Source organism: Strigops habroptila, chromosome 1 (assembly GCF_004027225.2).
Source record: "Strigops habroptila isolate Jane chromosome 1, bStrHab1.2.pri, whole genome shotgun sequence".
Lineage (NCBI taxonomy): Eukaryota > Metazoa > Chordata > Aves > Psittaciformes > Psittacidae > Strigops > Strigops habroptila.
This window is the reverse complement of record NC_044277.2, coordinates 20,461,619-20,485,042: the sequence shown is the minus strand read 5'-3', so window position 1 is coordinate 20,485,042 and position 23,424 is coordinate 20,461,619. Positions and strand designations below refer to the sequence as shown.

Genomic DNA, 23,424 nt, shown 5'->3' with positions numbered 1-23,424 from the left:
CAGATGGTTCCTTGTAAATTGGGCTGCAGAGAAGTATTTAATAAAAAGTCTATTTTAGGTTAAGAGCCAAAGAGGGATCACTTTTGCTAGTGTGTAACATGGCTATATCAGGATCTCTTTCTGCTCTTATGTCCATTTACTACTGTTATTTTATTAACGTCTTTTTTCAAAACCTGGTATGTTTAAGAAACAATTTTAACAGTGATCCTGATATTTTCGGGACATGATATTTTCAGAACATAACCTTATTACAGTTCAGAATTATAGTAAAAGTGAATAAATATAGCCTCTCTCTGGACTGTGGGCATATTACAGTAATCCAATATCCCACTGTAGCCCAGACCTTGGCTATAATGATGTATTGGGTTTGCATGGGAAGGTTTTGATAGCAGGAGGGCTACAAGGGTGGCTTCTGTGAGAACCTGCCAGAAGCTTCCTCCATGTTCAGTAAAGCCAATGCTAGATGGCTCCAAGACGGACCCACGACTGGCCAAGGCTGAGCCCATCAGTGATGGTGGTAACGCCTCTGGGATAATGTATTTAAGAGGGAGGAAATGTTACTGCACAGGAGCAACTGCAGCTGGAGAGAGGAATGAGAATATGTGAGGGAAAGAGCTCTGCAGGGAGACGCTGTGGAGCAGTTTATGAAGAACTGCAGCGTGTGGGAAGGACTCACATTGGAGACATTCATGGAGGACTGTCTCCTGTGAGAGCAGGAGAAGAGTGTGAGGAGTCCTCGCCTGAGGAGGAAGGAGCAGCAGAGACAATGTGTAATGATCTGACCATAACCCCCATTCTCCGTCCCCCTGCACTGCTGCAGGGAAGAGGTAGAGAAAATCGGGAGTGAAGTTAAGCCCAGGAAGAAGGGAGGGGTGGGAAGAAGGTGTTTTAAGATTTTGGGGGGGTTATTTTCTCATTACTCTGCTCTGATTTTGATTAGCAATAACTTAAACTAATATCTCCAAGTCAAGTCTGTTTTGCCCGTGACAGAATTGGTGAATGATCTCACCCTGTCCTTATCTCAACCCACAAGCCTTTTGACATACTTTCTCTCCCCTGTCCTGCTGAGGAGGGTAGTGACAGAGTGGCTTTGGTGGGCAACTGGCACTCAGCCAGGGTCAAGCCACCACACTGAGTAAATGGTATTTGCTGAAGCACCCCATTTTAATATGGTTTCTGGATTTTAATGATATAATCTCTGCCATTTCAGTTGTCACAAGCCTCTATATAGAAGGTGGTATTGAGAAAATCTTTGTAAACCACTCAAAAAGAGAAGAAAAGAAAAATACCTTGTGGGATGTTTCATAGAGTAGGGAGAAAAAGCTTTTGCATTTATTTTCTTACCATCTAGCTTTCAGAAAGCAGCCTTCTTATGTGCCATAGAATCATAGACTAGTTAGGGTTGGAAAGGACCTTAAGATCATATAGTTCCAACCATCCTGCCATGGGCAGGGACACCTCGCACTAAACCGTGTTGCCCAAGGCTCTGTCCAACCTGGCCTGCTTCTCTACTTTGTACACTAACTTTTTGTGTTAACATTTACGTGGACGGGTGGTAGACTTCTTAAACATGGGAAGTGCCTCTGTAGAGGGGGTTTGTGTAGGTGCTTCCATCTACACAAGAAGATTGGGTTTAAAGCTTTCTGAAAGTCACTTAATAGCATGATTTGGCAGGGCTGTTATTCAGAGGGTTTCTTTCTGAGTGGCACCTCATTTTGTGTCATACCTCACTACACCTCTGGAAGACCACATAAATAGCAAACCTACTGTCAGTACTGGAAGTACAAACTCAGTACCAAATGTGGAGATAAACCAAAGCAATGGAAAAGGCTGGAGCCCCTGCTGCCTCAGAGGAGTTAACTAGTCCCATATGCTTTAGGGTCTTCTAGTCAATCTTACCACAGCACGTCCACCAGAGAGCAGTGGGAAGTGTTGCAGGACAGAAGGGAAATAACACTGATGCACCACTCAGCCGTATGCCTCCCTCAGGAATGGAAAAATAATAATTTTTGCCAGAAAAATCCCGACATTTCTGCATCAGTCTATGGGTCAGGGAATTATAAATAACTCTAGATAGCGAAGGAAGAAAATAATAGAATTAAATGGATAATCTCTGTAATAAATTACGGTTGTCAGTCCACTGACCCAAAACTACTGGTCATTGCCATTCCTCATTCAACACGTAGAACACAGTCGAAGATTAGAGTATTGGCCTAAACCAATGTCTCTACCACAAGACAGCATTGAAATTATTGGAAAAATTAGACTCAGCTGATAAACACAGCTTTTTGTAATAACTATATTTTCCAGCCCAACCATAGCTGTTCATTCTTCCAATCCACACATTTTCTTCTTTGCTGTCACTTGATAGTTCAATACTGTGTTAATTTCCCATAGATAGAGATGGCATTTAAGAACAACAGCTGAAATACAGATTGAAACCAACAAAATATTTCAACATATTGTCAGAGAACTTTGGCATTTCATTTTATATCCCCAAGTCATCCCACCCTTCCCATCTTACTCCTCAAAACTAAATAGCTCCTATTTTTAAGCACAGAAAAAAACCCTATTGATATTGAGACCACCTATGCCTAAGGTTTTTGCTAATTTATGGTAGTACAAATGTTACAAAATGCAAATGTTGTCTGAGATAATGTATAGGGAATGTATGTAATTTAGATGGGACTGTTGCTGCTGTTTTGCACTATGGCCATTCTGTGTAATTATATGCTTTGTGGGTGTGGTATTTATTTTGGTTTGTTGATTCAGTTGAAAAATGTAACTGATACTTATTTGGCCCATCAGAACATACTAAACAACCTTCGTCCACCACCTCTAAAAGTATTTTTAAAGTAATTCTTTAGTAATAAATATCAACTGCCATACAACAAGGAAGAGTCCATAGCAAGCAAACTTTTATTAAAAGTATCAAAGAATTGATAGATGAGTTCTTTTCTCTATTATGAGCCTTCAGCTTGCTATCTTGTGGGATGTGTTAAACTCAATTGCTGGGAGAACTTCAATCTTGTTTAATGGTAGCTGGTTAGTAACATTCAGGTACTGGACAAAGCTTCCTGGAGGGTCCTGATGTCTCAGAGGGGAGCAGCTGTCCCAATACCCCTGCAGCAGGAGGGTAGGGCAGGGGCTGGCAGGGGGGCCAGCCTGCTCCTTCCTCAACATTGCGCTTTCTGCCTCTAGGATTCTTTCAAAACTGCAAAAGCTGAAAAAAATACTCCAACTCATTTTTCAATATACTATAATACTTTTTCCACAAAGCCTCTTAGTCTCTGATTAGTTCCCATTTAACTAATGAACAACAGACTTGCTAAACGCTCCTGCAGTCTAAAGCAGACCTACTACGATTGATTGCCAATGGTTTCCCCCAGAATAATAATTTACCCAGTGGTAAAATAAATTCACTAAAAATACGATGTGCATGAATGCTTGAATTAGATGAAAGGCTTTCCTAGCTCCACAGGACCAGAAAGGAGAAAGGCTATTGAGCACCAATAGAGATGACTGACAGGAGAGGTGTTTTGGAACTTTCTCTCCAGATGGTTTTCCAGTGAAAAACATTCTTCTTGCAACATTAAAATCTTCTGTAAGAAAAACGTTCTGTGCACCAAAGGGCTGTCATTAACTACAGGAAGAACTGCTGCCCTCTGCCTGGGCAGCGGGTGGTGATGGGGAGGGATGATGTCTGAAAGGTTTTGAGCAGGAAACCTGGGCAGTGGGTTTTGTTAATGAAAGGTCCTGCCTGCAGAATGCTCAGAAGGAAATTGTTCTGCAAAATCCTTCTTCTTGTGGAAAAAGCTGTACTTTTTTATTATTTTTTTTTTTTCCTTTATATCCCAATTCTGGACATTTAAAAATTCTTTTTTTTTTTTTCTTAGGAATGAATTTACATTTTCTGGTCAGTTCTAATCATGTATTTCCTGGTTTAGGAATGTAGAGTTCAAAACTAACACTTACAAATGGAATTAGCTTTAAGTGAATACTCCTGCCAGACTCGAAGTAGAGGTGTGATGTATTTCATACAGGAAACACAGTTCAGAGTGCAGTTTATCTCATTGCCTGTTTATTGAAATATCAAAAATTTCCACAGAGCACATAGTGCAGTAATCTAGCATTTAAGTGACAGAAATCTATCTTTTCTGTACCTGTAGTCAGGTATAGAACTTATAGGTATTTTTTCATAGAATCAGAACTGACATTGCTGGTCCTACTGTTGGGGTTTTTCTCCCCCTCAAATATTCCTGCAGTTTAAAAATGAAATAAATTGATTGCAGTTAAAAAGATCTGAGATTCAAAGTTGGGTTTTATCTTAAATCAAAATACAGTAATGATTAAGACTCAGAAACTGAATGATCGAAGCCAGGAGTTTATTGTAAGGCTTTTTGTTTGACTCACATAAAGCAGCACTCTCTTCTAGATTGTGTGGATAGTATTCTGAAAGCCGTGTGATTGTGTGCATTTCTCAGGAGTGGCCTTGCATGAAAAAGTGCCTTGGTTCTTTACAGTATGCGAATAAATTATGTGTTCCTATCTCAATTTTATTATCTGATGCGCACATGCATAACTACTTCTCTAGATTGTCACACTGCCTTATGATCACATGCACAACTACTTCCCTAGACTGTCACACTGCCTTTTCTGTTTAGGAAAAATACAGGTTAAAAGTAAAACAAACAGGTAGATGGGGAGTGACATTTTGCTGACTAGTATGGGCAGCTGTAGGCTGCAAGGCAGGATTTTCCATTTTAAGGTTTTCCTGAATCCACCAATGCCCTCCAGATTGTTTCTGCATTGCTGTTTGCTTGACTGAGCCTTAAATTTTAAGCAGCTGATGAAAAAGAAGTATCATTGAGCCTCTCATTCCTCCTGGAAGATCATGTATTCGGGCTAGCCTGTTCAGGTGGATGCTAGCTAGTGAGAGCAAAATAATCAGCCAGTCCTCCACTGATCAACTGATTTTTATATATATATATATTTTTTTTAGCAGTTTCCTAGCAATGCATACAGTTGTGTTTCTTCTTTGTTTCGTATGGATATTGTCCTCATGTTGCAACTGTCATTCTTGTAAACCAGTAGTATTTCCCAAGTGGGCCATCAGAATTGTTTCACTTGCAGTGCTAAAAGCATGGATTTCTGCCACTTGGATAAAGCTGGTGCCTGAGTGCTTTCCGAGTGTTTACACTGCCTGTGGAAAAGATGCAAAAGATTCTTTCCTGAATTGATTCCTATATGGAGCATACCTTTGGGACATTCACACTTAATTCACAGCTTTCCAGTGGCTGACATTCCACCGAAGCCTTTGTAAATTGGGCCAGTAGCTACCCACTCACTGTTACAACACATGTCTAATGTCTTACCTGGAACATTTAGCTTCAATTTCCAGCTGCTGAACCATTTCAGCAGCTCAAGTTTCATTTAGATGTTTTTTATAAGGATTTCTGTTTGGTCTGCCTAAATATTTTTGCTACTCCTCAGTGTGATTAATTGAAATGATACTATCTATTCATCTTAAAATTCCATGCGTGATTAGCTAGGTAATGAGAATGATAATAATATTTTCCATTTCTGGATTGGAAATTAGTCTAAAACATAATGAGTGATGTCTCGTTACCACATCCTGAATGAGAACAAAAGACCACGTAAAGGAGAAGGAAAGGCAATGTGAACATCTACAAATCTAAGTCACAACTAAGAACCTGTCTTCAAACAGGATGAGTACAGTTGTGTGAAGGATGATTGAGAGACAGCCGGCAGACTGCTGCTTGTTTTCCAGCTTGCACAGTGCTTTCCTGTAATGGGAACTTCATTCTTTGTATTTTAAATGAAAGGGTCAGACAGGAACTGAGCCAAAAGCAAGCACCTTTGGAAAACAGGCTGACTTGACTTAGTTTGAACACCCATGATGTAAGGTATTGGGCTTGGAGGGTATAATTTTCAAGGTGAATTTTTCATGGGCAGCATTGAAACATAGCTTGTATCTTTGCATGTAGGGAAGCAGATCCCTGCACTGCCTGTCCTAAAATGCAGTATTATGAAAAGCACTTCAGAGGTTTGCTATTTGTATGTTATTTTTTCACTTTGGAGGGATGAGTGATGTGTTCCTGGCACATCATGTGGTACTGGTAAGTTGCTTAAACCATTCCATCTCATGATTTTACAAGGCATAAAATATACTCAGCCTTCACTGTGTTCCAAAATGTTGTCAATTCTTATTCCACAATATAGTGAAAATTCGGTTCTTCTTTCCTGTTCCAGTTATTAAAATTTTTATCTTTATCCATCAAACTCTGCTGGTTTTCTGCCATTGAGTGCTTCCCTAGCACCACGATTGCAAATTTACCTTTTCTATCTTCCCTTCATAGTCAGGCCAATCCCCCTTATTCTGCTTCTGGAGTCTATTTTCCACATAGTAGCTTTTTTCCACATAATACCCACATAGTCTTGAGCTTTGGAATGATCATACGTTGTGAAAGAATGTTGCAGTGACTCTTTTCTGTTTGGAATAAATACAAATTTTATAATTCACCTTTCATTTCATAGATGTGGTTGCAACACTGTTAAGTCTGCTTAAAGGTAGTTGTACCATGATTCTGTATCATGATTTGAAAGAAAAATATACCAATAGGCAAAGATTTAGCATCTGCCTGTACCTGGGAAAACAGGCCATGTAAGGAATATCAAGATTTGCAGCTTTAATGCTGCCCTGTTTTGTATTCTACTTGTCTGCTAGAATCCTTGAATACTCTCTAGTTGAAATCGTCATATTGCAATATTTTCATATTGCAATTGTCAAGTAACAAATCTGATCAGACTTTCAGAGCTATTTAATGTATACTTATTTAAGCATGTTAAATTTCAGTTTTAAAATCTTTTAGAAATCCCTTTTATCTAACAAAGGAGAACCTCTTGCCTCATTTCAAATGGCAATGGTAAAAGTAGTTTTGAAATACAGAAATCTATAGGACTGTTCATTTTAAGCTCAGAAAAAAAGTGGCAGGAGATAGGAAAATAAGCAAACCTGCCAGCCAAAACTGTCACAAGATGTGGTGCTTGGTCTCCCAGTTCTTCCAGGACTCCAATGTGCATATATTAATTAAAAGCATTAAATATATTAGTTGTAAGCCAGTTCTTTTAGTACTGGATTAGATATTTAATACCATAATCTTACAGAAAAACATAATTCTATAAGGCTCCTGAATGTGAGAAAACCATGGCCAGATCAGGATCTCAGAGTCTGATTTGCCTTCTGCTATTAGGTATTATCTAATCCCTGCTGTCTTTCATAGAGATTTTCCTCTTATTTATCACCTACTTCCCTTAGCTCTGAAAGTAAAATAGATACCTTCTAAACACAGAATGAAGAGGCTGTTTGTGCTCTAGAGCAAGCTGAGTTCAAAAAAGCATCCCATAGAAGCAGGGAGGAAGGCACACAAAGCTCTTGCCACTCCTCTGTGCCTGCTGCTTGCCGGGACATGGTTCAGCCCTGCCTGGCTGGAGTCAGCCTGCGGGGCACCTACCATGCCTGCGTGGGGACTTCATGTGAGGTGGACAGATCTCCTCCTCTGCCTTCACCCCAGCCTGTGGGGGAACCATTTCTGTGACAGCTCTAAAGAGAGACTCCATGGAGTTTCGATGGCTGATACAAAAGTATAGGAGATGCAAATACGTTTAGTTTGTTTTGCTTCACTGTCTAAAATTCATATCACACTAGAGTTCAGATAAATCATTCTGGATTCTCTGAATGTCCAGGCCACAAATTTATTGAGTTATTGTACTGACCGATTCAATAAATACAAAACGTTGTTTCTGATGACATTTTCCTGCTGACATTTTTCTGCAGGTCCTCCCTCTGCAGATCTTCTGGATCCTTTGTCCTCGCTTTCAAACCCACTCTTTGCTATGCCTGAAAATTTCTAAATGTTTTCTTGTTAGGGAAAAAAAGCTATTGCAGATTTCCTGAGCATCTGGCCTCATCCCCGAGGCTACTGCTTTGGAGGAAATGACTTAAACTTGACTTTTGTCACAACCTCCACTCCATTAATTGTTGATAGGATCCACGCTGTGTGTAATTTCTGCAGCAGAAGTACATACCAGCGCTCAGGCCTGCAATTTGTAGCTTTCCCAAACATGAAAAGTTTCAAATAATGAAAATAGGTATTTCAGTGCTCTCTATGCTTATTATTTCTCTGTAGCAACAAAAGCAAGAAACTCAGTGATGGTAACAAATTCAGATTTCCTATGGAAGCAACTGCATGTTGCTTCCGTTCGTCTTTACTTTGAGTTATCTCAGAGCCCATTTTTACAGTGCAGTATCTTACTATGCAGGCATTTGCTAAAACAGCATCTTATGCATTATTCATGCGATAACAGCCACAATAAATAAAAAAGGGTGCTGCTGAACCAGAATATTGAACCTTACTGGTTTGTTTGTAGTCAATTCCAAAGATACAAATTTAGCGTATTAATCAACAGCTGTCCATTTAAACAAATACTTGCTTATTATCCAATGTGACAGTACAGGGTCCACAGTACTGGGTCAGATCTATAGCATATTTGGGTCAGAATTCAATTCAATTTTGGCCACTACCTGCTGCTTTAAAATCTGGTAGGAGAATATTGTGGCAAGTACATGTAGAATAATTTTCTCCACAAAGGCCTAATTCTTTTGTCTAAGATTAACTTTGCCTCTGTACTATGAGGCTTTATTCCCCTCCCAAATTTGTTGACAGCATTAGCTATCACTGCATTGCTGATTTTTGTTAGCCACAGAAATCTTCAGTTCATCTTGAATCTGGCTAAGATATTGTTCTTCTGATGAGATCTGTGCAAACAGATGCAGGCAGACCTACCTTAATGCTATCTGTGGTTTGAGAAGTTTCCTATCACCCTGATAATTAAGGGCTATCTCTAAATTTTATCTGGTTTGTTTCTCTCATTCTTAATCATTAGCAAATACATATTAGCTTTCTAATATGTAAATAAGGTCTAGCAAAAAGCCTCCAGAAAATCATAGCATTATATTTTGTCATGCACAAAACTGCCCCCATAGTTCTCTTTTTTCCTGTGTCTCTGTGCCAGCTGTCAATCCATGACACTATTTTGATTTTTACTCCAGTTTTACTATCACAATCTGAATTATGTCATTTCCCTCCCTTCACATCATCTTTATCTCCATACTAAAATCTGGTTAGAAAGAGTTAAATATGAAGAATAAATATTTCCTTTCCTCTTTATGAGATACTCTCATAAAGGATCATTTGAACTGTTAGGTGTAACCAGGCTGTATGAAGAAATACAGCAGCACCTGCACATTGTTTATCCTCATGTTTTTTTATCACTAGCGTTGTCATTATAATAGAAGAAATGAGAAATGCAGGTCTAAAGTCTAAATTTTACATTCAGTGGTTTACATTTTCGGTGACTTCTCTGTGATGAACACCCTGTTCACTAAAATGATTCTTTTAAAAGCTTTCTTAGACTGCTCCTCTCCGCTCCCTATTTAAATGGTGGGGTTTTTTTGGAGTTATAAGATATGATTTAAGCATGTTTTATTTTGAATGGACATAAGCTTGCAAACCTGTGAGCAAAAATACAAGTTTAAGTATGTAGCTCTTAAATTACAACATACCTGAGGGATGCTGTTATCTGGGAATTTCTGAGAACACAGTCAAAATTTAAAAATCATTAGGATTGTAGGCAGAAGAACATGTTAGCACATACTAAGAGATCTCACAGAACATGGTGGGAGATGGGGCTTGGTGACTCTTGCTCTTAGAGAAGTGAGGTGCAGCCTGCCAGGAAGGTAAATGAGGCAGAGAGGGATATGTTGAGAGAGAGAAATTAGGGCACAAGCATGCTACATCCAGCAGAGAAAAAAGGGCATCATGGACAGACTTCTCTGAATGCACCGGTGAATTTGCATCAGATTTCCAAGTGGCATTTAAGAACTGAAAGATGCCTTTGAACAGTACAAAGCAGTTTACTGTGTACGATTCTCTTGTGGAGAAAACTCCTGTTCTTTATAAAATTGGTGTGTACTACCTGGGTTAATACACAATTTAATAGTCTGAAACACAAAGAATCATGATGATAATTATTTTTAATTAATAAAAACAATTTTAGAGAATTAAGGTAACAGAAGCATTGGTGTGTTCAGCCTTCCTTCTAAAAACCTAATTTTGATGTTTGCTTGGACACAGTGAATTTTTTATTACATTTGCAGCAAAGGGAGTAGGATGTTATCCCAGAAAGACTGGAAAAACTTGGAGTCTTACTGGCAGTCTGAATATTCAACTTTAGGATAAAGTATTAACTATGAGTAGCAGCAGTTCTTCGAGAGTTAATTTTATTTACACTGTTTATATGAGCAACATAAATATACCAGTGCCTTTGTGTTGGAAGTGACAACTGTCTTGGTCTATTCACCTTGTACTCTTCTAGGAGTTTATATTACCTTTAAATGCCTGTTGTTCTCTACATAGGATACATATTTCAGACAGATATGTCCTGTCTTGTTGGTCTTAATTCTTATATTGAGATGCCTCTGATTTTAGGTAGCTTTCTGTTAATTACATATTGATATAATTGTAAAACTGTTCTTAAATGTCTTTTTTTTTTTTTTTCTTTTTAAATTGTGGAACAGCTGAAACATACCCAGATATCTTAGGGACCGATTTTTAGTTTTAATTCGTAAAATTCAATACCTGGAGTTAATTTTTGTTCCTATCCAAATTTTCCCAAATTTTGGGAAGTTTGAATAAAAGGCAGTACTTTAATGCCAGCATTTTGGTGGGGGAAAAAACAACCAAACAACAAACATTTGGCAAATTTACATTTTCAAGATTTATTCAAAGGGCGTACATGAAAATACTCAAAAAGATTATTTGAACTGCCATAATTTGGTGTAAATAATCAGATTTTTAGTGAAAGAGATTTTAGGGGGTAAAAAAAAGATCCTTTATATCAGTAAGTCATTTCACATCTTATTCTGGATCAGCAGCTCTGGGTCATTGTTTTTGCTGTAACACAACAGGAATCTTTGGTGAATCTGGGTTAAATGGACAAAACAAATGTATGTCCCCTGACACAGGGGTAGCTGGAAGCAATATGAATATACCTCCAAAGGATTTAGGTAGCTCAGCAAGGCAACTCAATGAGAAGAACGACTGTAGCTGGATGAATGGGGTTTGGTTTTGTTCTGCTTCATTGGATAGCACATCAACCTAAGCTGCTTTCTGCGGCTTGTTTCGATTCCTGTGCTACCTCCCAAGCCATGCCAGTTTGACTGCTTGCATCATTGGGTGATGAATAAAGTCTAGGGATCAATTTCAGTTTAAAATAACCCTTCTTTTCCCTGATGCTGATGAAAAAAGTGTTTGTCAAACTGCAGCCTAGAGGATTTCTACTGGCATGGTAAGAAAGGCAAGAGTTAGCTCTCCTGTGCAGCCTAGCAAGCTAGTGGAAAGGAAGGTGACAGTAAGCATTGCCATGGGAAGACAAATTCCTTTAAGCATATTTCAGTCTGGAAAGATCGGCTTGATTTTATGAGTAATGGGGCTGCTGCTTGGGTATTCTCCCTGCGTCCACTGACAGAGAACTCGTGTATGTTCTTTATAAGTAAACCTGATTACATGCAATGAAATACCCGCCTATTGCCATCCATTCCTCCCCACAATGGGAACAGCCTGGCCGTCCCCCAAACATTGGCTAACCATTCCTGAGGGAAAGGTCACCATTGCACTGGTGGGTGTTTGACAACCAGCCAGGAACTCAGGTTTTGGAAACTGAGCCCTGGGAATATTCTAGGCTTGCCACTTCATTTGAAAATAAAATACGTGTATTTGACAGAATATTGTGATGGAATCTGCTGTTTTCCCTGGCCTCAAGAGGCCAACAGACTTTTGGCAGGGGGTTGTCCTGGCAGAGAACATGAGAGTGGAAACAACATTACTGAACCTGTTTGTATAAATTTCTACTGAAGTTCTACAGTGAAAGACTGAGGAGGTTATCTACTGAACCCATGCTGTGAGGGTGATACAAATATCTCAACAGGTTTAAATGACAGCAAGACAAGACCCTGAGTATTGCCATCTTGCTAGCTTGCAAATTCCAGATTGTACAGAAGAAGAAAGTTAACTCTTCCATTGAAGTACTGTGGCAAACCGTAAAGAGCAGTGCAAACATATTTGCTATTTTAAAAGTAGCCATGTGTTCGTAATCCTTTTTTAACATCATCTCTGTTTTGCGATCAGCATTTTGTTATATATCTAGTCTATAAAATAGGTGTCAGTTTATGAATTGCCAGCAAATTTTGTGCTCTTACTTCCACTGCTCAGGCATTCTCACTGTAATTTCTTCTCAGTGTTCATACATAAAGAGCAAGTCACTGAAGTCCAAACTGGTGCCCACTCTCCAAATCATCTATTTGGCAATGCAAAAGAATTCTAAAATAGTTTCTTAACTTCAGAATACCAAACATTTCAGAATAAAACAAAAAACTTCTTCATAGAATCATAGAATCAACTAGGTTGGAAAAGACCTTTAAGATTATCAAGTCCAACTGTTACCCCATGACTGCCAAGTCCACCACTAAACCATGTCACTAAGGGCCTCATCTACACAGTTTTTGAACACTTCCAGGGACAGTGATTCCAACACTGCCCCCAGCAGCCTGTACCAATGCCTGATCACTCTCTGTGAAGAAATTTTTCCCACTACCCAGTCTAAACCTCCCCTGGCACAGCTTGAGGCCATTACCTCTTGACCTATCACTTCTTACTTGGGAGGAGAGACTGACCCTCATCTCACTGCAACCTCCTTTCAGGTAGTTGTAGAGAGTGATAAGATCCCCCTTGAGCCTTCTCTTCTCCAGACTAAACAAATACAGGTCCCTCAGCTGTTCTTCATAACACTTGTTCTCCAGACCCTTCACCAGCTTTGTTGCCCTTTTCTGGACCCGCTCCAGCACTTCAATGTCTTTCTTGTGCTGAGGAACCCAGAACTGAACACAGGATTCAAGATGTGGCCTCACCAGTGCCGAGTACAGGGGGACAATCACTGCCCTGGCCCTGCTGGACACACTATTGCTGGTACAGGCCAGGATGTTGTTGGCCTTCTTGGCTGTGTAGGCACAAGCTGCTCATGTTCAGCTCCGTCAATCAGCACCCCCAGGTCCTTTTCTGCCAAGCAGCTTTCCAGCCGCTCTTCCCCAAGCCTGGAGCATTCATGGGGTTGTTGTGGCCCAAATGAAGGACCCAGCACTTTGCCTTGTTGTTGAACCTCATATCATTGGCCACAGCCTATCAACCCAACCTGTCCAGATCCCTCTGCAGAGCCTTCCTACCATCCAGCAGATCAACACTCACAGCAAACTTGGTGTCGTCCACAAATTTACTGAGGGTGCGCTCAATCCACTCATCCAGATCATCAGTGGAGATATCTAACAACACTGGCCCTAACAATGAGCCCTGAGGGACACCACCAGCGACCAGTTGCAATTAGATGTGATACCATTTACTACCACTCTTTGGGCTCTGCCATCCAGCCAGTTTCCAACCCAGTGAAGAATCTACTTCTCCAGGCCACGAGCAGCCGATTTCTCCAGGAGAATGCAGTGGGAGAGCATGTCGAATGCTTTACTAAAGTCCAAATACAAAACGTCCACCTTTCTTTCCCCCATCATTAGGCGGGTCACCTTATTGTAGAAGGAGGTCAGGTTGGTCAAGCAGGATCTGCCCTTCAGGAACCTGTGCTGGCTGGGCCTGATGTCCCCATTTTCCGACACATGCTTTATGATCTCACTTACGATCATCTGCCCTGTGACCTTCCCCAGAACTGAGATCAGGCTGACAGGCCTGTAGTTTCCAGGGTCTTTCTTCCTGCCCTTTTTGTAAAGAGGTGTCATGTTGGCTGACCTCCAACCCTCGGCGACATGCCCACTAGAACAGGAGCACTGCTTTTTCCACTAGTAATGGTGATCACTAGGTCACCCATGTAAAACCACCCATGTAAAAATGTAGTAGAGTGATTATCGAATGCTCAGATATTAATACCTGGTTTGTTTCTGACAAGTATTGCAAAAAAAAGAAGTCTCACCCTTGCAATGAAGGATGCAACAAGGATGCTTGGGCTGCAAATTAACAGAGGACAAAAAATGAACCAGATATACCATGTTCAGGATTGAGGTTTTCCATCAGCCTCCAGAAATGGATTAATGTAAGAAAAATCGTTGTGTGTGAGACCAGAAGATGCAACACAATCTGATAAATGAACAACTGTGCTTAATAACAAAGTGGCTTTTCAGCTGACAGCTGTTTCACCAGGCAATTTATTTAGAGGCCAGATGGCCAAAGGGACACATGGTGGAAAGTAATTCTGTAGGTTGAGTCCACAGAAGAAAAAACTTGTAATTCGTATGTTTGAAATGTCCAAGGTTCAATTAATGGAATTAGTATGTAATGCCTAGAGCATTTTGACTGTTCTAAGCTGTGCTCAAGCTTGTTCTCACAACTCCAGTGCAAGGTGAAGCTGTAGACTACGGCGTGACTCCTGGCTTAGAGCTCTGACTCACACGTGGCTAATTGCCTCTCCATCTTCTTTCCTAACAACTGATTTTGTCTATGATATCAATCTGTGCCACTTACTGTTCTGCAGCAAGTAATATTTCTGCCTCTCATTTGGCACCGTGGAGTGTTAGGAAGAGGTAAGAGACAAAACACAAGTAGATGTGGACTTTTGGGGGATGCAGGAGAGGTGAGATTTACTCTTATGGGAAGTTGCCTGTAGATTTAAATGGGAGAAAACCATTAGGTTTTATATCTAGCACAAAAAGCAGTTTCCAGAGACAAGTATTTTTTAAAAATAAACTTTGATTTAATATTTTGAAGTTACAACTCATTTTTTTTTCTATTGAAAAGTAGATGATTTAGCATTATTAGTTACCACCACGACAAGTTAAACTGTCTTTGGAAACTCTAACACCATCTTCTGACTGCTCAGGGAAATGCAGGGGTTAGTTTGTCTTCAGACTTAAGTCTTAACCAACTTTAGATATTTTCAATATCAAGACTTTGAATATTTGGTTGAAGCTTCATTGATTTCAGTCACTTCCGGCTGCTACCGGTGTTGCTTTCTACTGATAAAGCATCTTTTCTTACAGATTTACGGGAAATAATTCAGGACTTTTCTTCCTTCTTAATACTATTAATACTGCACGTGAATTCCCAACTGATTCATGGCAGACGGTTTTGATGGCACAATGCACACTTCAAGTAGCAATGAGCTGTCGTTGGTTTTCCTCATACTTATTTTTCATTTAGGATCTGTGACTTCTTGCTGCTTCTTCCCATTTTGACACCTGCATTGCCAGTTAGTAAATCTGACTTTTTTTTCTGTTTGAACACAACGCTTGTTATAAACAGGCTTTGCCAAAATAAAATAAAAATTACAGTTACAGTCATGCATCCCACTTGCTCCTTGTTTTTGAATTTCAGAGCCAGCATTGCAACCAGATGTTTAGTGCTCTGCATCCAATATAAATGACAACTGATTTTTGTTAATGTAATAAGATGAGAAAATTGTTTTAGGCTGGCCAATATCATATTGTACAATGCATGCCCTATCCACACAGCTAGAGCAGAAAACAAATTACTCATTTATTTGATTACTGATAGTTGAAACAGTATGAAATATATTATTCCTGGATTTCTTTCCTCAACTTCTAATGAAAACAAATGTTCCAGGCCCTGAATAGAGCAATATGTCCATACGTATCAGTCTCATCTGTCATGCTCACATCTAACCTCTTAATTTCCCAGAATAGAAGCAGATTTAAGGGGAGCCTCTCTGGGTCCTTAGTTAAACCCTGGTCATGCCAGCAGCTGTGTGTGTGGAGAAGCCAAAGGAGATCTGCAAGTGACCAAAAGGCTCCTGATATGCTTCACTCATTAACCAGTTGTCCATGTTTTCTGAGCCAGTGTTTCACAGGCCAGTGGACTATAGGATAAAAACCAAACAAAGAAAAGTGTGAGGATAAAGTTGACCAAAGGAGGTAGACTGCTCTCACTACAGTACTATAGCACACTTTCCATGACTTGTGCTCTCACAAAAAAGTGGTGGAATAGGGAGAAGCCAAAGCCAGTTAAAAACTGCTCCTCTGTGTTAATAGGACGATTTCATGTGTCCCTACTAGGTCTTCTGGAGGATGGGAAACCAGTGCAGACAGGTGTAACTACAGCATCAGCCACAGCTGGAAGTCTGAACACTGAGAAGAGGAACAATTGTAGTTCTCAATGTGTGAACCCTATGGTCCACGGCACAGGAGCTACAACACAGAGACAGAACGGCTTCAGGACTGCGGAGGTAAGAATATCGTTATGTTCTTTGACACTCAGAGGTAGCTTCAACCAGGTCAAACTTATTTACATTACAATCTTCCTCGCTGCAGTCAAACTGTATTTAATGCCTTGGGATAAGAAAAAAAGGCTGTACCATGACCATAGCATGATTGAGCCTACCATCTCTGACAATGCCTCATGCCTGAATGGCCACAAAATTCATGTTTTATTCAGCAATGGAAGTAATACACACATTTGTTACAGTAAAAAAACCCCACACATATTTTTCCAGCTCGGTCCAGCTGTGGCATGTATTGTGCAAACATGAAAGATTTAGATTACCTGAAAGAGAATAGGTTTATCGTTAGTTAGTATTTTGCTTAAATTATGTGCACTGCATGAACCCTGCCTGGTTCATTTAGAGCTGGATGTGAAGCCTGAAAAAGTCAGTGGGAGTCTTTTCCATAACTTCAGCAGGCTTTGGATCAGATCTTCCTCCCTTCTCCCCCTCACCTATATGTTCTATACATTGTAGAAGGATCACCCAGTGTAACAATAATGTATGAACACCCATGACTTCAGGCTAGACCAAAGCCCAAACTTCTTCTATTCTAGCTGCCTACCCGCCTATCTCTCATGTTTCCACCTGCTGCCCTGTTTGTTTAGCAGGTGCTAAGCTGCAGTAGATTAAAGTAATAAAAAAACTACAGTTGGTTTACTGCTTCCTTGGTTTCTCAGATGGGAAGACCTCTCAGCATGGCATGCAGTGGAACTGCTACACTCACCCCACAAGAAGCTGTCCCCTCTTGGGAGTTACATCCTTGAGAGGGGCAAATTTAGACACAGGAGGACTGAGCAAATGAAAAAGGGAATTTGGATTTAATTTCACCTTGCGTTTGCTAACAAGTAACATGTTGGTACATGTCTATTTTATATCTTCACTCTATTATCTTCTGCATTGCTGTAATACAGAAATATTCCTCAGTGACATGGATCCTGCTGACATTTCAATGACGTGTGGGTTCCTAACCGGGGGACCTATGGCTTTGAATGTATCCTCCTGCCCTTTTCTAGCTAAGATAGATTCAGTAATGTATCTGTGCTGTTGCAACCCAGTACAAAGAAAATTTCTGATGATAAGTAGGGCATTTACATTATTCTGTGCATCTAATGCAGATGTCTAAGAAAGGAAGCTAAGCTGTCTAAGCTTCTTATAGTAAAAAAAGGAATGTATTTTCCTACAGTGGAAGTGTAGTATCTAAGTCAGGCTCCAGCTCTGGTTTGCCATTCTGAATCCCTTTTTCTCCGCTGACTGTTAAGAGAAGCGTAAGATGAGCAGGTTTCCAATTTGACATCTGAAGTTTAGGTGCCCAGAGTTGAGTGACTATCCCCCTAACTTAAAATGTGCCTATTATTTTGTTTGTCTGAACATTCACACTGACAACAGTTTTTCTTTTATCTCTTCATGCTATAGAATACAATGCCGTACAGCACATGGTGCTTTCAGGAGACTTGGGTTCTGCCATCTGTCATTGGGTTCTACCCCACTGCCTGTGGGGTAGTAGGGAGGAAATTGCTTTACCTCTCTGTTTCTCATTTTCTCAGGCATCAAGCTCTAAAGCATCCTATTGCCTTACCCCTAGCATCAGTTATGTGACAAGGTACAATCTGTGGTGTTGAAAGAGAAATAGTTTGACAAATGCTGCATCTGGGAAACTAGTATCCTCTCGTGAGGGTAATTTCAAAACAACTTGGAAGTAAAAGATGCTGCTGCTGAAGGATTCCTAATACCAGTGAAGGCAATAGAATGGTCAGACACCCCCAAAAGCAAAGGTGGTATCCAGATTATGTCACTGACTGACAATAACCTGATCTGATTTTCATGACATCTGTAGTCTTTGGAGAGCCCTTGCGTGGACAGGAGCACTGGGGAAGCAGACAGAAAAGGAGCAGATATATTCAGGCTGGAAAAGTGTGAAGTAATACACAGCCACAAATAAACACCAAGTTTTGCTCTCAGATGAATATGTACCTTCCACTTATGTCAGTGGAAGTTTAGAAGATGTTATTCCACCTGGCATTGTTACCATGTAAATGATGTCTAATTTACCTGGTGTTCTTTACACTTACAACTTGTCACATGAAATACTGGAAATGCGATAATCGAACCCACCTAACTTAACTCTGTCGCCATCAGCCCGGTTCTGAGTCTCCTTTGCAGTATAGTACACTGCTTATGGCAACTAGCAGACAGATTAGGAGATGGAGAAGAATAAATTTAAATTAGAGATGTACTTGCATGCCTCAGAGTGACTTTTTTGAATATTTGAAAATAATCTGATGAAGCTTTGAAAGGTATGTGTTCTACTTGGGTCTCGCAGGCAGAACTAAGTGTTATTTTGAAGCTATCTTTTCAGTTAAGAAACATAAAGTAGAGAAACTTCTTTCTTAGGCTAGTCACACACAACTCCTAATGACATCAAAAGGAACCTCTAATTTCCACTTCTGGACTGAAACCAGATTTATTTGCTTTTCGAATACACATGTGCAGAGATGATGAGTATAGCCAAGAGGGTTGATCCAAAGCCTGCTGATGTCCACAGCCTTTATAGTAGTTATAAAAGCTTGCGTCCATGCTGAATGAGAAAGTTGCTCCGCATCACAGCACTGCGTAAAGAATGCTGGAGGCATTCTGTTGGTGAAGTAGAACTGTTTTCAGAAATTAGGAGGTAATCGTCAATGACTCTGTGCTGTCAGTGTGGAACTCACTGTACTCTTTAAAACTTTCAGAGTAAACGGGACACACAGAAAATGTCCACAAAGGAAGTCGCCATTAATGTTACAAAAAACATCAGACAAAACGACAGAAGGAAAACAAAGAATTGTGTTAATTAACAAGGGAAAGCGCAGGTGAGGATGAACCTAACAATGCTTCACTGCAATTTAAATGTCATCTGTCACTGAAGATATGAAGATCTCCAGATGTTCCAGGTTGAATGAAGCAGGCCGCTGCTGCTGAGCACCATGTCTTGTAGAAGCCAGCTGCAGACACTGTAGGATGTTCGGATGTCATTTGCCTAAAGCAGTGGCACTGCTCAGACATGCAACAAAATTTGTGCCATTTGGTTTTTACTAAGTCTTGTCTTATTTCCTTGTACATCCTGTTCTGCGTTACTGTTAGGATGAGGCTGGATGATGAGAGGTACAGTTCGTCACAATTTAACCCAGGAAATGAACAAATTAATCTGCATTTTTAGTTGTAAAAGGTAAACCCACAGAACTCATTTAAACCGCTCGCTATCAGAAAACTCATACCCAGAAAGTGACCCAAAGGTGGTTCCCACTAAATCTCTTTTAAACTGTATGTTGGTTATATATAGCTAAGTCATATAATAACCTTTTCATATATTAATATTTTAATTAGTTTTAATTTATTTTCTGTATTGACAGGCTTTAGGTCTTAAACCCAGTATCTTTCATACTGAGCATCATTCCTTGAAGTTCCTAATCTTAGCTGGCAGGTAGGGTTCTGGCTATTTGGTTAATTATGTTGAGGCCCTGACTGACTTGGAAAAAAGTGATCATTAACATTGCATGAAAATAACCATAATTCTTAGAACAATATTGCAATGACAGCTCCAAAAGTTAAATTTATTTGATCAGATATAGTTGATTTGCTGTGCAGATACTTACCTGTATCATAGCACTTCATGTTTATCACAAATACACAGCTAAAAGGAATATAAATGTTCAGTGTAGTAAAGACCAGGAATTAATTCAACGTATTACATCTTAATATAGAAGGAATAGTATATATTCTCTGTGAATTTGTATGTTTATGAAGATAAAAGAGTTAAATTTATTTCCCTCCACCATCAGACATACGAGTAACCTTAGAAGGCCATTTAAAATAACTATTCAGAAGTTGTTCATAAAAAACAGATGGCACTGAGAAGAAAATCCATGTATGAACTGTAAAAAGTCCTTCTTACACATTAGGCAAATAAGTATAAAAAAATTATGGGACTGAATCCTGATTTATTCCATATTAGGATCATTCAGTATCTTGCTGCTAGGTATGTGAGTACTTAATACTTTCCTTGGAGTACAACATGTCTATGCAATAGGGAATTGTTTATTAATTATTCCCACAAAAAGGCAAACTGAAATCTAGAGTCAGAGTGATATTTCTGAATACAATGGCATAGTCTAAGAAATACTTATTTTAGATGTCTTAAAAAGGAGAAAAGAATTTGTGGTAAGCTTTCTGCAGGTCAGTGTGTTACCTGGTAAGTGATCTGGTGCTGTAAATTTACATAGAAGATCTAAAAAAATATTGAAAATAGTGCTGTATGGGTAAGACAAAGGCAGTCTGCGCATGTCCTTCCAACTTGTGGCTTTCTGCCAACTTGCTAGCAACCTTATAGGAGAGGAAGGGACCTGACTCACTCTAACAATAAACAGCAGCTGTAGCAGCTCAGCAATATTAATTTAGAAATGGATAGCCATTGTTAGTGGCCATGTACTGACCTAATTGAAAGCGCATGGTCAGGATCCTGCATCATTTGCATATAACAGAAGATGAACCATTTAATTTCTGTGCCAGACTTGTAACCCACTTCTCTTTCAAAGGATATACTGGCAGAGAGAGTGCAGTGGAAACCTGTATGATACAGGAAAGCGATAGAAAGTGATTGATGATGCTGGTGTGTGAAAGGGTAGAAGGGATTTTGAAGGAAGGCAGAAGGGAAGGTTCATTGTGTAAAAAGCTGTTCCACAGATAGTTGCCTTGGGTGGATACCACATTTAGGGCATCTAGATGCAAGAACAAAGATGTCCTGGTGATGAGATTATTTCTTAGCTAAGAAATTTTGTAATGTTGTGCTGACCAGATGCATCCAATGGCTTGGGTCACACAATAGAAGCAAGCTTGCAACGCTGCATAGCGCTTTGGTACGTGAAACAGCCCTAGCTGCATGTCAGCAGTTTTTGAGTCTTGTATTCAGAGAATGAGATGAGATTGGATGGTTAGCAGGAGATGGCCTTGGTACACAATCATCTGGGCAATGCTACAGACCTTGTTTATGTTGACCACATCCCCCATCAGGATGGCAGCTGTGGAGTGGTGAAGTCTGGCTGCCCTGTATCACTTCTCTCTCTGCGCATGATAAGTTCCCTGAGATACTCCAAGGTCCCCTAAACTTGTCTATATCCTGAAACTTAACTTTAGGGCATTCAAAGGCTGGATCCAACTTCTGTGATACAAACCATGTCTAATGACAAGCAACTTCGTACATTCTTCTCGTGTGACAGATTGCTGTTCTTATTCATTGGGCGGTAACTGAAAAGAAATTACATTATGTCTTAGGTGGGTTCTTAGTTTTTTATGTGTAACTTTCCAGTGACCTTAACAAAACTAAAAGCGTGTTGTGGAGATTTGGATCCTGCCTCTACACATAGACAAGGTTATATTTATATTTTCTTTACTTTCCTTCTGCTAGAGCCAACCACCAGTAGAAACAAACAATTTGTTTATAAAATAATATACCACTCTGTATAATTAAGGGTGACAGAATCTAGTCCATATTGCTTAAGACAATTTAAAGTCCTAAAAATAGATCCCTGTCCTGATATTAGTGGAAGAAGCAAGCTCAAAGAATCATCTGGACATCTTCACTCCAGGTCTGTTCTTTGAGTAGCATCTTTCAAATATAAGCAGCACAAATACAGGAAATAAAATAACCATGTGGAAGACATAGACTTTTAGATAAAGGACCTGCAGACATCTCTGTCTTCTTATATGACAGGATTTTTGAAATGTAATTTTCCCCCAAAAGATACAACTTAATTTGTTTGATATCTCTTGGCTGCACATGAGAATTTTTACAGCTACACTGAAAGAGCATGCTTTCTGCTGGAGTGATTTGCTAACATCTGGTGAGTTTTTGTCATTTACCTGGGTTCAGGTTTTAAACAGAAACAAACTTACTTTATCATGTTTCCATAACTCCAATACAATATATAGTTAGGATTTTCCTCTGATGTGTATATACATGTAAAATACATTTTCTTCCACTATGTGAGAAGTATAATCACTCAAAAGAAAGTGGACATTGGATAAAGAAGAGAATTTACAGTTACCAATAGACATTGTTAGGCAAATTTATCTTCTCGAAGACTCAGTGGAATTTTATCTTTCGGTATTCCTTGATTTTGTCCCTTATAATTCCTTAACGTATTTCATCATTTTACCATTTCTGTAGGACATTGACTAGAAGACACACAATCTTACTGTGTGACAACAATGATACTGAAAATATAGGAAAGTATAATTATTGTGTAAGCAATATATGAATATTGGGTTAAACATGCATTCTTGTTAGCTAAATGACTGAGATTGCATACAAACCAGAAAACAGATACTTTTGATCTTCCTGGTATGTTCATATACATATATATTCACAGGCGCATGTCTCTGCATGTGTACATTGTAATGTCCTTAGTGCGTACTTCTGTTCTGCAGTTCAGGCATGGTTTTTTAAGAACCTTTTACTTGTGATTTTAATTCTGACACCCAAGCATAAAATGTTTTAATGTTTGAACTGAAATCTGGTTTACATGCCTTATGAAAAGAATGAGCTAAATAACTTGTGCACAGAAATGGTATTTGAAAAAGCAAGCTTAGTTTTATTTGGAAATAATGAATAATCTACCTAAATTCAAACTAGACTAACAGGAGCATTTTTGTACTCTCATTTTATCTGCAAATTATTGAAGGTTGACCTTGAACCTGAAAATGAAAATAAAGACAATTTTTAAAGTGTTTGTTGATTACTCCATGAGTTTTACATTCCTGTGTTTGTTGTTGATTTACCTTTAAGAGCTAAGACCCTGAGGTAACCTGTGAATAAAAAAGGCATTTGGTATACAGTATTTCTCTCGTCATACTCAGGGGTCATCCAAATATAATGACTATGGGGAAAAGGGATGACATGCTCCTATCAGGCATGACATGCCCATATAATGAAAGCCCCACTTCTCCTTGGGTGGTGGTGATAGCTATTTGTCCTTC

At 39.4% G+C, this 23,424-nt stretch overlaps 1 protein-coding gene across 1 annotated transcript in view; it reads left to right on the top strand.

Annotated features, from left to right (window-relative positions):
* Window positions 1–23,177, top strand: part of BAALC (BAALC binder of MAP3K1 and KLF4) — a 28,221-nt gene extending 5,044 nt beyond the window's left edge. Inside the window, exons 2-3 of the mRNA XM_030510316.1 lie at window positions 16,208–16,377; window positions 19,143–23,177. Of these exons, the coding sequence (XP_030366176.1) occupies window positions 16,208–16,377; window positions 19,143–19,247 (275 nt within the window). The 3' untranslated portion in view covers window positions 19,248–23,177. The remainder of the gene's footprint in view (window positions 1–16,207; window positions 16,378–19,142) is intronic.
* The last annotated feature ends 247 nt before the right edge of the window (window positions 23,178–23,424 follow it).